Source organism: Petromyzon marinus, chromosome 78 (assembly GCF_048934315.1).
Source record: "Petromyzon marinus isolate PM22_M1 ecotype Great Lakes invasive population chromosome 78, UKy_Petmar_22M1.pri1.0, whole genome shotgun sequence".
NCBI classification, from domain to species: domain Eukaryota; kingdom Metazoa; phylum Chordata; class Hyperoartia; order Petromyzontiformes; family Petromyzontidae; genus Petromyzon; species Petromyzon marinus.
This window is the reverse complement of record NC_133744.1, coordinates 821,179-834,191: the sequence shown is the minus strand read 5'-3', so window position 1 is coordinate 834,191 and position 13,013 is coordinate 821,179. Positions and strand designations below refer to the sequence as shown.

General features: G+C 46.2%; 2 protein-coding genes across 4 annotated transcripts in view; both read left to right on the top strand.

Annotated features, from left to right (window-relative positions):
- Positions 1-5,916, top strand: part of LOC142907345 (guanylate-binding protein 1-like) — a 162,645-nt gene extending 156,729 nt beyond the window's left edge. For all 3 annotated transcript variants that reach the window (XM_076056765.1, XM_076056764.1, XM_076056763.1), the window contains 3 exons: positions 1,162-1,203; positions 3,279-3,320; positions 5,143-5,916. In XM_076056765.1, the coding sequence (XP_075912880.1) occupies positions 1,162-1,203; positions 3,279-3,320; positions 5,143-5,169 (111 nt within the window). In that variant the 3' untranslated portion in view covers positions 5,170-5,916. The remainder of the gene's footprint in view (positions 1-1,161; positions 1,204-3,278; positions 3,321-5,142) is intronic.
- Positions 1-13,013, top strand: part of LOC142907390 (uncharacterized) — a 366,512-nt gene that overhangs the window by 337,168 nt on the left and 16,331 nt on the right. The window lies entirely within an intron of this gene.

Sequence of the window (13,013 nt, the reverse complement as noted above, 5' to 3'; positions counted from 1 at the left end):
GTAATGTGGCATGTTGCCTGCTTATTAATTGACGTCAGTGCACTGCCAGTCTATTATCTACACTGTTTATATTGATTTTGGGCATGATGCGTGTATGCCAGTTTGTAATCTGTTGCCTGCTTCTTTACCTCACTCAGTGTACTGCCAGTCTTTCATGTCGACTGTATCCTGCTCTTTCAGCTGCTGACCGTATTGCCAGCTTTTTATGTCGACTGTAGAAATACTTTTGTATTGAGTAAGCGTACTGGCAGTCTATATTCTAGACTGTGGCATGCTTCTTAACTTACCTGTGCGTACTGCTGCTCTATAAATGTTGACTTTTTCTAGCTTCTTTCTTCAATGCATTTCTATTGTTTAGATTGCTCACGTTGTGCTTTTTTCTGATATGAGGTACTGCGATGCTGATTGATGTGTTATACTGCTAAATACTTTGGATTTTCTTAGGTACAGCCAATTACATTTCGTCTATTATTTTGTTACATTGCTACGAAATTCAACCATTTCAAATTTGGCGTACTGCACCTTTGCTTTCCACCCAAGTGGGTAGCACGCAGGGAGGTTCAATGCCCCAACTTTTGTTGAGGTTGCTGTTCTTGCGGTGGGTGAGGAACATGGTAATAGAGAGATTGTGCGTCGATACCAAGACAACACCATAAAATATTTCTTGAGACAAACAGAGCATTTTGATGCCCTACAATACCACATTTTACTGTCGCAAGGACAATATTGGTACCACGTCCAGATTCCTCAAATTATCAAAGCTACGTGACTTTACCGAAAGAACCAAAGAGAATGGATCCCTGCAGTCACGAAAACTTCAAATCTAGGGCTGAGTGAGTTATTTGCAAAAGATAAACCACAATAAACGCGAGATTACATTTCCTGGCCATGAGGCACTCACAATTGTGAGACATTGTATGTCTGAAGCATTATACTTAAGACTTGAGGTATGGGGTATTGGTGGAGGCTGTGGAAGGGGGGGAGTTTGCCCACACAAGAACAGCAGGTGTAATTACAGCTTTTGTGAACGTTTCCTAATGGCTATATATGTACTTTATAGTCACACAAGCTTAAGTATGCATTGCATGGCATTATACATGCTCCTCGGAATGTGTATGAATGTATTCATCACCCGATTCATGTGAACATCGCTATGTCCAGGTGGCGCGTGTGGAGGCAGAAACAAAGATTCAAGTCCTTGAGGTAAAACCCATGCTTCCAAAACCAGACTTAGCATATTACCAATGGTTCATAGCCTTTTGAATGCAAACGTATGCATTTATATGAAGGTGTTCGAACATTACAGAACTGTGCAGCCATTCCTGTGAATTCTGCTTCACCGTACTCCTAAACCGACCACCGCTTGATCTGCTCTCATCGGCTTGCTTATGGATTATTTTGTTTTCTGTTTTAACATAAGTGTGCTCCATGGGATTCCCAGACAGCAACCTTTCTATTTTTATGCAGGCCATTCTGATCACTGTGCGGTAATCTTCAAGATGTGTTTACCCTGCTCACTCTCTTCCCGTCAATGGCAGATGTCTCACTGTATGCTAGACTCTACTACTTACGTATAAATTACTGAGGACTTTGCCTTTTGCTGCCTCTTTCAGGAGACTGCTTTGTTATGCAATGCTACTCTTCACACATTTACATCACTTAACTCCTCTCTTGATTTAACTGATTTCTGCAACGAAGCCCTTCCCATGCCATTCAGCAGAACTATGGAAAATGAAACAAATGGTTTCTAAATCTGAGCGGGTCTGGAGGAAATCAGGTTTTACTATTCATCGACAGCTCTTTAACACGTCACTAGACAAGGATAAGGAACTCTCAAGAAAAACGTGTCCATTTTGCCCATGTATTTACAAACCAGAAAGTTTAATCCTAAAATTATATTTGCCACATTAAATCACCTTCTGAATCCAGGCCAGTAACTTACTTACGTCATTTCTATCATTCGTGATCAAATCAGCACTATTTGCTTGCAATTACTGCCAACAGCAATTGTCCACATACCTCCAGATTTCCACCCACGTCTTTGTAAAGGTACCATAATTTCCGTCCAATTTTAAATGTTAAAAATACTCGAGCGTGCAGTGACCATACGTTCATCAATTTGCCATTAAACAACGTGCTTTACCCATTTCAGTCAAGTTTTAGACCACGGTGCAGCAGCGAGACAGCTCTTGTGAGGTTCATCAATGATTTGGTAATATCTACAAACAAAATGCTTTCAAGAATTCTCCTTGATCTGAGCACAGCTTTTAGTTTTCTTGATCAGAGCAGTTTACTTCATCAGTTGAAACTCGTAATAAAGGTTTCAGATATTGCCTTGCAATGGTTCCATTCCTTCCTTGCAAACCGTGTCACTATGGGCAGTTTTAAGATATGTGCTAGATTGCACTTTATTCAGTATGTACGTTGTCCTGATTGGAGCTTAGCTTTACTAACAAGGCCTATGTTACCATTGATACATGGACAACACAACATTATATGCCAAACTCGGATCGGACTCTGTGTCGTTGGCATGTTTGCTCTCATATTCGCTCTCTGTCATGAATTATTGTACATCGCATAATATCTCCAAGTTAGCAGTTATGTTACCGCAATCTTGAGATTCCATTGCCTGCCCACAAAATACTCAAAATACTCAAAATTGTAACAAATTGTGAGTCTTAATCGTTATACTTGAGATTTGACACGTATGCGCAATTGGTGGAGTCTGTGGAGAGTTTTCCCCACACGTGAATAGGTGGTTGTGGGTGGAGACAGATTTATAGAACAATATAAGATGAGTTTTAGTGAACACACCGCCTTTGCGAACACTTAAACCTCATGGCGGGACCCCAGGGTCCTATAAGCGTCCGTCTCTCGCATAAACTGCGTTGCAACGTCATTTTATATCTGTTGAAGGCGAACGATATGGCAATCTATACCTCTCGATGAGCTCTACACAATGCACGAATCAAAGTTTAAACGTTTTGTTTTTGACTACGGCTGCACTTGGACGACATGACAACAGAATGATCCGCGCCAGGTGGGTCGCGGCGCTTATGTCCACTGTGGGATGGAGTTGCCAAAAATAAATAAATTAATTACAAGTTTTACTTCCGTTTCTTTGGGACTCTGGGGTCCCGCCACGAGGTTCACTTATTGCTATATATGTTCTTTACAGTTACCAAGCTTAAGTATGCATTGCATGGCATTATACATGGTCCACATAATTTGTATGACTGCCTTCATCACCCAATTCATGTGTTCATGGCTCTATCTAGGCGGAGCGTGTGGAAATGCTGAAAAGGATTGAAATTCTTGAGGTAAAACCCATGCTTCATAAACCACATTGCCATGTTCTGTTTACATGACAAACCTTACTAAATGGCTTTGTCTGGTGGTGGCGGGTTTAACGACACTTTTATATATTTATACGATCTAACAAACAAAATAATTATGGATGGTACCAATGGTGCATAGCAATCTGCATGCAAACGTATGCATTCATATGAAGGTGTTCGTACATTGCAGAACTGTGCAGCCATTGCTGCACAGGTCTGCAATGTTCCCCAAAACACACTACTACCTGAAGTGCTCTGAGTGGCTTGCTTCTGGATTCTTTTGTTTGCAGCTTTTAACATTAATTTAAATGATCCATTACATTATATATTTTCAGGCGTCTTTGTCATTCTTCAGTTATTTGGCTCTACTAACACCATCCAACATACCCTGGATTTATTGTGATTTATTGGCTTCACAGTCAATTATATTTGTATTACTGTGCAGTTATCTCCAAGATGCGCTTACTCTGCTCACTCTTTCCCCATCAATGCCAGATGTCTCCTCATATTCTAAACTCCACTATGTACGTATTAATTACCGAAGACTTTGCCCTTTATGGCCTCTTTTGTAGACTGATTATTACATACACATTTTATAACTCTTAACTCCTTTCAAGGCATAACTGATTTCTGCCACTAAGCCCTCCCCATAGCATTCAGAAGAGCTATGGACGATGAAATCAATGGTTCGTAAGTCTGAGCGGGTCTGGAGGAAGTCAGGTTTTGTCATTTATCAACAGCCCTTTAATACATCAATCCTCAACTACAAGGATGTCATCTCTCAATCGACATAAGTATATCTTGCCCGTCTAATTACCACCAGAAAGTTTAATAATAACATATTTTCGACTGTTAATCGCTTTCTGAATAGAGGCCAGTATCTGAAATTGCAATATATAATGATCAATGCAATTCAATCTCAATTACTGCCATCACCAATGTTGCCGATACTGTACCTCCAGATTTTTACCCACCTCTTTGAAAGGATACCACAATTTCCATCCAAATTTAAATCTACCACATTTGTTCAAAAATATTTTACCGTGCAGTGACCACACTGTCTCATCAACATTCGTCCTTAAACAACTTGTTGAAGCCAACGAGGGATATCGATGAAACCGAGATCCCTCATTGGCTTCCCCCCACCAGTTGTACAAGGCTGGCCCGCTCAATCTGTAGAGTAACCGGCATAATATCTGCCTAACAAACGATGCTAGAAATCTGAAGGTTATTTCCAGGAGTTGATTCAGCCACACACTCCATTATCCACCTCCACTATCCAGCCACACACTGCACTATCCAGCGACCAGCCTCAATATCCAGTCACATGCTGCACTATTCAGTCATATACTCCACTGGGATCTCTGAGATCCACCAATCGTGCCTTACTCAGTGTAACTGTGCTCAGCATTCAAAACCGGGCTACCACTGCACTTTCATTCGTATGGCACCCAAGCTAAGGAAATTCCTGACCTTAAAGATCAGGAACTCACAGTAGTTCTCTATATTGCATAAATTTTTCCCAGATGTTTCACACTTATATGCCTCCTTTATACTCTGATATGCATTGTTTCCAGGCGACTTGTGAATATAAATAATCATTATATCCAGTAATAAAAGAAAGTCATTAAAATAATCAATAAGCATTCATTATCTGTGACTTTCAACATAGTTTGTACGTTTACATTTTGAAATTTATATTTTGTCATCGTTTGTATCTCCAAGGCATTCTATCATATGGCACTGGAAAATGTTGTTGATATGAAATGTAACGTACTATATTTTTGTCTGTGTGTGAGTACAGAGGAGGCGCAAGTGGCTGTTTCAATAAGCGTCCAAGTAACCTTTCAATTAGTAAGGCGTTATCTCTGTCTATCTATCTGTCTCATGGAGTCACAGTAACTTTCCTCAAGATGATTCAATATAAATTGATGTTTTAAGAAAAGGTGTGTGATTGTTATTATTTAACCGATAGAAACGCGGCCAAATTTATAAAGGGGTTGGCCAAACTTGGTGAATTTCTGTTCTGTTCTCTGCCATTGTATTCATCTACACAAATTCCCTCTTCAGATTTTTCAAAATCCCAAACTCTGAAATTATTTTCACTCATTTTTTCCCCCTTTCTTTCGTCTTTAAAATCCTTATTCATCAACTCGTCCCATAGTAGAATGCATCCAATCCAGGTGTGCGTTCTCCTTCTGCTGCCTTCTATATTCGTTTCTCTTTTGTTGATGCTGTTAAGATGTTTTAATTGGTCTCATTTTCTGTCCAGCTACTCTATGCAACCTCCAATATCCATATCTCAAAGGCTTCTAACAGTCTCACTCCATCCTTTTTTAACATTCACGCCTCCACTCCATTCATATCTATGCTCGACATGATGAACTCTTTCCTTTTAATAAATCCCTCTTTTCCCACCAATTATCGATATTATTCTGCTAGACAACATTAATCATGTGCTTCATTTGTTATTTTGAGCTTAGATTCTATTAATGGGTGGATTGTTACTTTGTTTGATTACTTAATGGGTAATTTTGGCTTTAATGTTCAAATTTTTGGCAAATAATCACTTTTTTGTGTGGGTTTTTTTTTTATTAAATAAAAATAACTGAATTACATTTCTATGTCTCATCACGATCGTCCTTCTTTCATGGTAACAATTGTATGTTCAACACTATAATAGATCATTATCAGTGGTAGTGAATTAAGAGATCAAAAAAATGGGTAGTGCAAAACGTGCAATTGTTCATAATAAAGGTTTTGGGGTAGATTGCATGAGTATACATGTGGTGTAACCCTCCACCACCTAACACACCCAATTAGTAAGGGATTTGTCACGTGTCGGCTGATGGAGGGTTATGACGCAATTATACTTACGGGTTCTAACCCAAAACACCTTTATTATGAATAATATTGGTCGCGAAAGCCTACGTGTTAAAACGGAATTGTTTACTTGTGTAGTGAGTTCAACTGAGTCGCAGACGCACTTCTTGGAGGCAACACATTTATTAAAACCAACACACGGGGTACTACCCCTTAACACGTTAACAACCTATGGTGGTGGACCACCAGGCTAACTACACTAACTACACTGGGAGTAGCTACAACGGACTGGACCTAGCTTGGGTCCAGGTCCACATGTTGGTGACTCTTGTAGGACGTAGAACGTAGAACGTAGATTATTCAGGATGAACAAAAGCAGTCGGTCCCTCTCAGGGACCCGGCTTATATCCTCCGTGGCAGGGCTGGCTCCGTCCTTAGCCACGAACGCCTTCTAGAATCCTTGAGCAGGATCTCGACCCTGACACGTGATCACCCCTAGCTCCCACCTGGAGCCCTGTGTAGACTTTACCGGTCACGTGTCCTCTAGGGTCAACCAGAGTGCCATGGACTATAGTAACCCCATTCCCTTGGCCGGCTCTCTGACACCCCATGCTGTAGGGGTCGGCACTGGACGCAGAGCGTGGTGCCATCCAGCACTGTCAGTCAGCGCTCACCGAGCCCCTTTATGGCCGGTACTGTACCCACATGTGAGTGGTGCCCGCGATGTCAACACATCGCACGCCGTGCCTCTCTAGAGCCGGCATTACACAGTGACATCCACAATGTCACTACATCACCCCCCCCCCCCCCATCGTAGCACTCAGCCATCCCGGCTGTCATCTCCCCTTTTAAAACAAACAACATCAATGAGGTGAATAAAAACCCCAATGTGTGCCTCAACAATAACAATTAACAAATAAATACCCCATCCCACCTATACAATATATACACTATCTACAATTGTACAGTAATGGATGGGGAAAAGGGTGAAAGTACAGAACAACAACCATGAGAGAGAAGAAACCCAAAATGCAATAAAAGCGACACTCAGAACCCCCTCCATCACCAACATCTCACACCCCCACCGTGTGACAACACCCGCAAGCACAATCAAGGCTAGGTTCAGCCTATAACCAATACGGCCTGCCAAGTGCAGCAACCTACTGACAGTGTCGGAGCGTGCGTGTATGGGGATCACGAAAACCGAAGAGTCTTTGATCCAGTCCATGTGGCCTGAAGAGCAGTAGACCAGGTTGACAGGCTCTTCTCTCCCGAATCCAGTGGAGACTGCGCAGGCGGCGGCTCCGGGACATTAGACGCGGGACACCTGGGGACGGGATCACGTGACTCCGCTGAGGACCAACTTCAGTGGGTAAACACCTCAGCTCGCTGGACACATCTGACACTCGGCCCCTGCGGTGTGAAAATAGAACAAACTCACGCAGAGCGATGAAGGGCTTGAGGCTTGAGGGATGTACAAACCAAATCTGCTGACCTAAGCGAATATGAAGACTGTGGTCAAACGACCTGATTCACATCAACCGCCCCCCCCCCCTTCCAGGGTTTAAACAATTTGGGTGACGTTCCCACCGGTACCTGTGGACAGTGCAACCAGGCTCTGTTCCCTGGTACCCACTCATGTGCGGAAGTACGGAACCCGCTCATTTGCCAATTGGCGCGAATTGTAAATTTCCCTGGAAACCTCCCACACTTCGGAAGGCTTCTGAAGGGTAAAGCGCATGGAGTCATACATATTTTATTTAGCCTTGTGTGGCGCGGCTCGTAACTGGACATCAATCGGGGTGACGTGTTCTCTCCCATACATTAAAAAAACGGTGAGTAGCCGATCTATATGCAGCCAGGACTCCAGGAAAATGTAAATCCCAGACAAGTTGGGACTCGCTGACCTGATGGCTCAACATGGAGGTCAGAGTCCTGTGCAGCCGCTCGACCATGCCATTCATCTGCAGGTGGTATGGTGACGTACGTATTCTCTTTGTTCCCAACAAATCGCATACCTCGCACAGCAACTTTGGTCAAAAGACGCTCGGGAGCACCCTTGTCCAGCACAGCCATTGAGGAATGTCTCAGTGATCGTTGCCGCTGACTGATTCGGGAGCGGCCAGTAGCAAATACTTATTCCCACGAGGGCTAGTGGGAAATAGACCAAGGATGTCCAAAGCAAACAGTTCATTTATGCGGGAGACCTGCATCGATTGCAATGGTGGACAAAAGAGTTTCGACGGAGGTTTCTGCCACGTGCACTGTACACACTTGAAAGTGGCTCTGCTTACTTAATAGTCTTTCGGTATGGGGACTTATTTAACCTTGACAGTCTTGGTATCAAAGTCATTAGGCGTTGTGATATATTTAGGTGTTTTCAAAGCAAATGTTTTCCTCAGATTTACTGTCGATTCCTTTGATTACATAAATTGTGCAATGTAATTAGTTCATTGCATAAATGTTGAATGTGCAGGCCTCTAGTATCTATAATTATCTATCTAAATGTTAAACATGACATATATACAGTGAGGGAAAAAAGTATTTGATCCCCTGCTGATTTTGTACGTTTGCCCACTGACGAAGAAATGATCAGTCTACAATTTTAATGGTAGGTTTATTTGAACAGTGAGAGACAGAATAACAACAAAAAAATCCAGAAAAACGCATGTAAAAAATGTTATAAATTGATTGGCATTTTAATTAGGGAAATAAGTATTTGACCCCTCTGCAAAACATGACTTAGTACTTGGTGGCAAAACCCTTGTTGGCAATCACAGAGGTCAGAAGTTTCTTGTAGTTGGCCACCAGGTTTGCACACATCTCAGGAGGGATTTTGTCCCACTCCTCTTTGCAGATCTTCTCCAAGTCATTAAGGTTTCGAGGTTCATGTTTGGCAACTCGAACCTTTAGCTCCCTCCACAGATCTTCTATGGGATTAAGGTCTGGAGACTGGCTAGGCCACTCCAGGACCTTAATGTGCTTCTTCTTGAGCCACTCCTTTGTTGCCTTGGCCGTGTGTTTTGGGTCATTGTTATGCTGGAATACCCATCCACGACCCATTTTCAATGCCCTGGCGGAGGGAAGGAGGTTCTCACCCTAGATTTGATGGTACATGGCCCCGTCCATCGTCCCTTTGAAGCGGTGAAGTTGTCCTGTCCCCTTAGCACAAAAACACCCCCAAAGCATAATGTTTCCACCTCCATGTTTGACGGTGGGGATGTATTCTTGGGGTCATAGGCAGCATTCCTCCTCCTCCTCCAAACACGGCGAGTTGAGTTGATGCCAAAGAGCTCCATTTTGGTATCATCTGACCACAACACTTTCACCCAGTTGTCCTCTGAATCATTCAGATGTTCATTGGCAAACTTCAGACGGGCATGTATATGTGCTTTCTTGAGCAGGGGGACCTTGTGGGCGCTACAGGATTTCAGTCCTTCACGGCGTAGTGTGTTACCAATTCATATTCTTGGTTCTTTCGGTAAAGTCACGTAGAATGGAAATAAAATAATAAAAATTAAACGTAAAACAATAAAAAAATAACGTGTTACCAATTGTTTTCTTGGTGACTATGGTCCCAGCTGCCTTGAGATCATTGACAAGATCCTCCCGTGTGGTTCTGGGCTGATTCCTCACCGTTCTCATGGTCATTGCAACTCCACGAGGTGAGATCTTGCATGGAGCCCCAGGCCAAGGGAGATTGACAGTTATTTTGTGTTTCTTCCATTTGCGAATAATCGCACCAACTGTTGTCACCTTCTCACCAAGCTGCTTGGCAATGGTCTTGTAGCCCATTCCATCCTTGTGTAGGTCTACAATCTTGTCCCTGACATCCTTGGAGAGCTCTTTGGTCTTGGCCATGGTGGAGAGTTTGGAATCTGATTGATTGATTGCTTCTGTGGACATGTGTCTTTTATACAGGTAAAAAGCTGAGATTAGGAGCACTCTCTTTCAGAGTGTGCTCCTAATCTCAGCCCGTTACCCGTATAAAAGACACCTAGGAGCCAGAAAACTTTCTGATTGAGAGGGGGTCAAATACTTATTTTCCTCATTAAAATGAAAACAAAATTATAACATTTTTGACATGCGTTTTTCTGATTTTTTTTGTTATTCTGTCTCTCACAGCTCAAATAAACCTACCATTAAAATTATAGACTGATCATTTCTTTGTCAGTGGGCAAATGAGCAAAATCAGCAGGGGATCAAATACTTTTTTTCCCTCACTATACTTACTGGTGCGAGTGAGTGTGTCATTTCAGGCCAGGCTTCCTGAGGGAGGGGGCTGTGGGGTCTGTAGGATCCCACAGGACCCCGCCCCTCTAGGAAGCGGTACAAACCTGTTGTGGGCGGTTGTGTATGATGTGGGTCCAGGGCCTCCTGAGGGGAGGGGACTGGGGAGTCTGTAGGATCCCACAGAAACCTGCCCCTTGGTGAGAAATTGTATAAAAGGTGGGACCCAGAGAGCAGAGGGGGCAGTTCGACCAAGCCAAGATGTAGAGCTAGTGAAGAGAGAATACCGACTAGCCAGAACCTGGAACTCCTCTGACTCGTTGCCCTTTTCAGGGCCGGGCAGAGCAAGCCTGGGTGCGACCCCAGAGCCACGTGGGCCGATGTCATAACACCTGTCCGGTGGTCGAGACCTGCGCCGAAGCTGGGCCAGGTCAGTTAGCCTCCGGTGGGGAGGACTGGAATAGAGGGAGGTAGGGAGTTAACGTGGGCATTAACTCGGGGAACACTTCCCTCTATATAGAACGGGTGAAGAGGCCGTTACCTCTTCAAGTGTCAAGGTCGCTACTAAATATTTGTAATAAATACGTGTTGCCTCAAGTCAAAAGTCTCCATCGTCAAAAAGGCCACTACACAACGTGGCGTGTGCGTTCAGGGCGGGTTTGCAGTGCTTGTGGAATAGCTCCATGGTCATCGCACCACATAGCCCCCCGAGGTGCCCGTCCCCATCCCGGGTTGACTGGAGCACCTTGCCTGGGCCACGCCAACCAGGTAGCTCCGCGGAGTCTGTGGCACACGCCCGGCCCTCGTTGCCAGTTTCACGGGCGGTAGCTCCGCTGCCTGACGCTCCGGCGGTGGTCTCTGCCTCCATTTCAGAGGCACTTTCCGTCCTCCGGCGTCCGCTGGCTGGGGTACAAACTCAGGCGCATTGGGGTGTAGGGGCCGCTGTGCCCTTCACCTCCTGGCCAGGCCGGGGTCCGCTGGGAGCTTGGGCCCAGCAGGGCCCATGTATGGTGCGATGCCATCGGGTATGGGGGGCATGGGTGTGCGGGGCACCCAAAGGGCAGGTGCCTCTCCCGGCCCAGGCCACCCTCCACGGTTCTAGTCGGCGGACATTGACCACCGTCTCCCGGCCCCTTTCCCCGCCCTGGATCAGTATCATCCAGGGGGAGAACTGCCACACCACGTTCCAGGGTCCCAGACAATAGGTGGTCAGCTTCCCCACCTGTCCGGCCCCTTTGCGCGGGGTATGCAGCCACACTTTAGACCCCGCGGAGTAGAAGGGGGGCTCCACACGGGGGCGGGGCCCTGCTCTTGCTGCTGATGTGCGGCTTCTGCCTGTTGGTAGGAGACTCCCGACCAAAGATCATTACGAAGGGGGTTTGCCCAGTGGAGGTGTGCACCGTGGTGGTGTAGGCGAACAGCGCATAGCGGAGGTGTTCATCCCAATCCTGCTATTTGCCGGCCACCATACGTTTGAGCTTCCTGGCTAAGGTCTGGTTCATATGCTCCACCATACCCTTTGCCTGGGGGTGGTATGCCGTTGTTCGGTCCTTCTGGATTCTGAACTCCTGGCACAGCTCCTGAAATAGCTCTGCCTAGAAATCACTACCCTGGTCAGGAATGACTCGTTCAGGGATCCCGTGTTTAAGCACGTAATGCTCCACAAATGCCCAGGCGACCACAAGGGCCATCTCATCGGGGATGGCCACCGCCACTGGATAGTGCGTGAAATACGCTACCGCCACCAGAATATACCGGTTACCTCGGTGGAATCGCGGAAATGGCCCCTGTAGGTCGACCCCAACTAGCTGGTTCACCCGGCTGACGCAGAATGGCTTCAGGGGCACCTGATACTGCACCGGTTTCTGCCCACACTTTTGACAGGCACGGCAGCCCTGTACCCAGGCGGCCACATCTTGTGTCTGTTTGGGCCAGAGATACTGGCGACGCAGGATCTCCCGAGTGTGCCGTTCCCCATCATGGCTCCCGAGCGGGTGGTCGTGTACCAGCCGCAGCAGCTGGGGCTACACCAGGGAGGGAACACAGATGCACCCCGGCTGCCCGGCTTAGGTTAGTTCCCACACCACCCCGTTATTTACACACAACCGGGCAAAAAACCACTCCAGGGTCTCTGCAGGGCGATGTTTTCTTTCTGCAGGGCCGCCTCCACCACCGCCAGGTCCGGTCCCGCTGCTGGGCCTGCCTCATCTGCTCGTCGTCCAGGCCAGAGAACACACAGCCGATGTCCTCTTGGATCCGACCGGATGGGGCTGAACGTCCCCTCGGGCCCCGGGGTGTGGGCCCCGTTGCTGCCGGGGAGTCCACTTGGCCCCTGGCTCCTTCTGCAGGGACCTCTGTGGCACACACGGCACTTTCTCTCAGCGGAGGGGGGTTAGTCTCAGGGCGCTCCAGGGGGGCCATTGCCTGTCGGCAGAATCCGCCCATGAAGCACGAGCAGGCCACCTCTGCCCTCGTCTCAGCGCACACCGTGGGTCGCCTTGATAAGGCATCCGCATTTGCATGCATCCGCCCAGCCCTGTACTCGACCTGCAGGTTGTACTCCTGCAGCTGCATCAGCCACCGGGCCATCTGCCCCCCGCGGTTCCTTGAATGTGAGGAGGA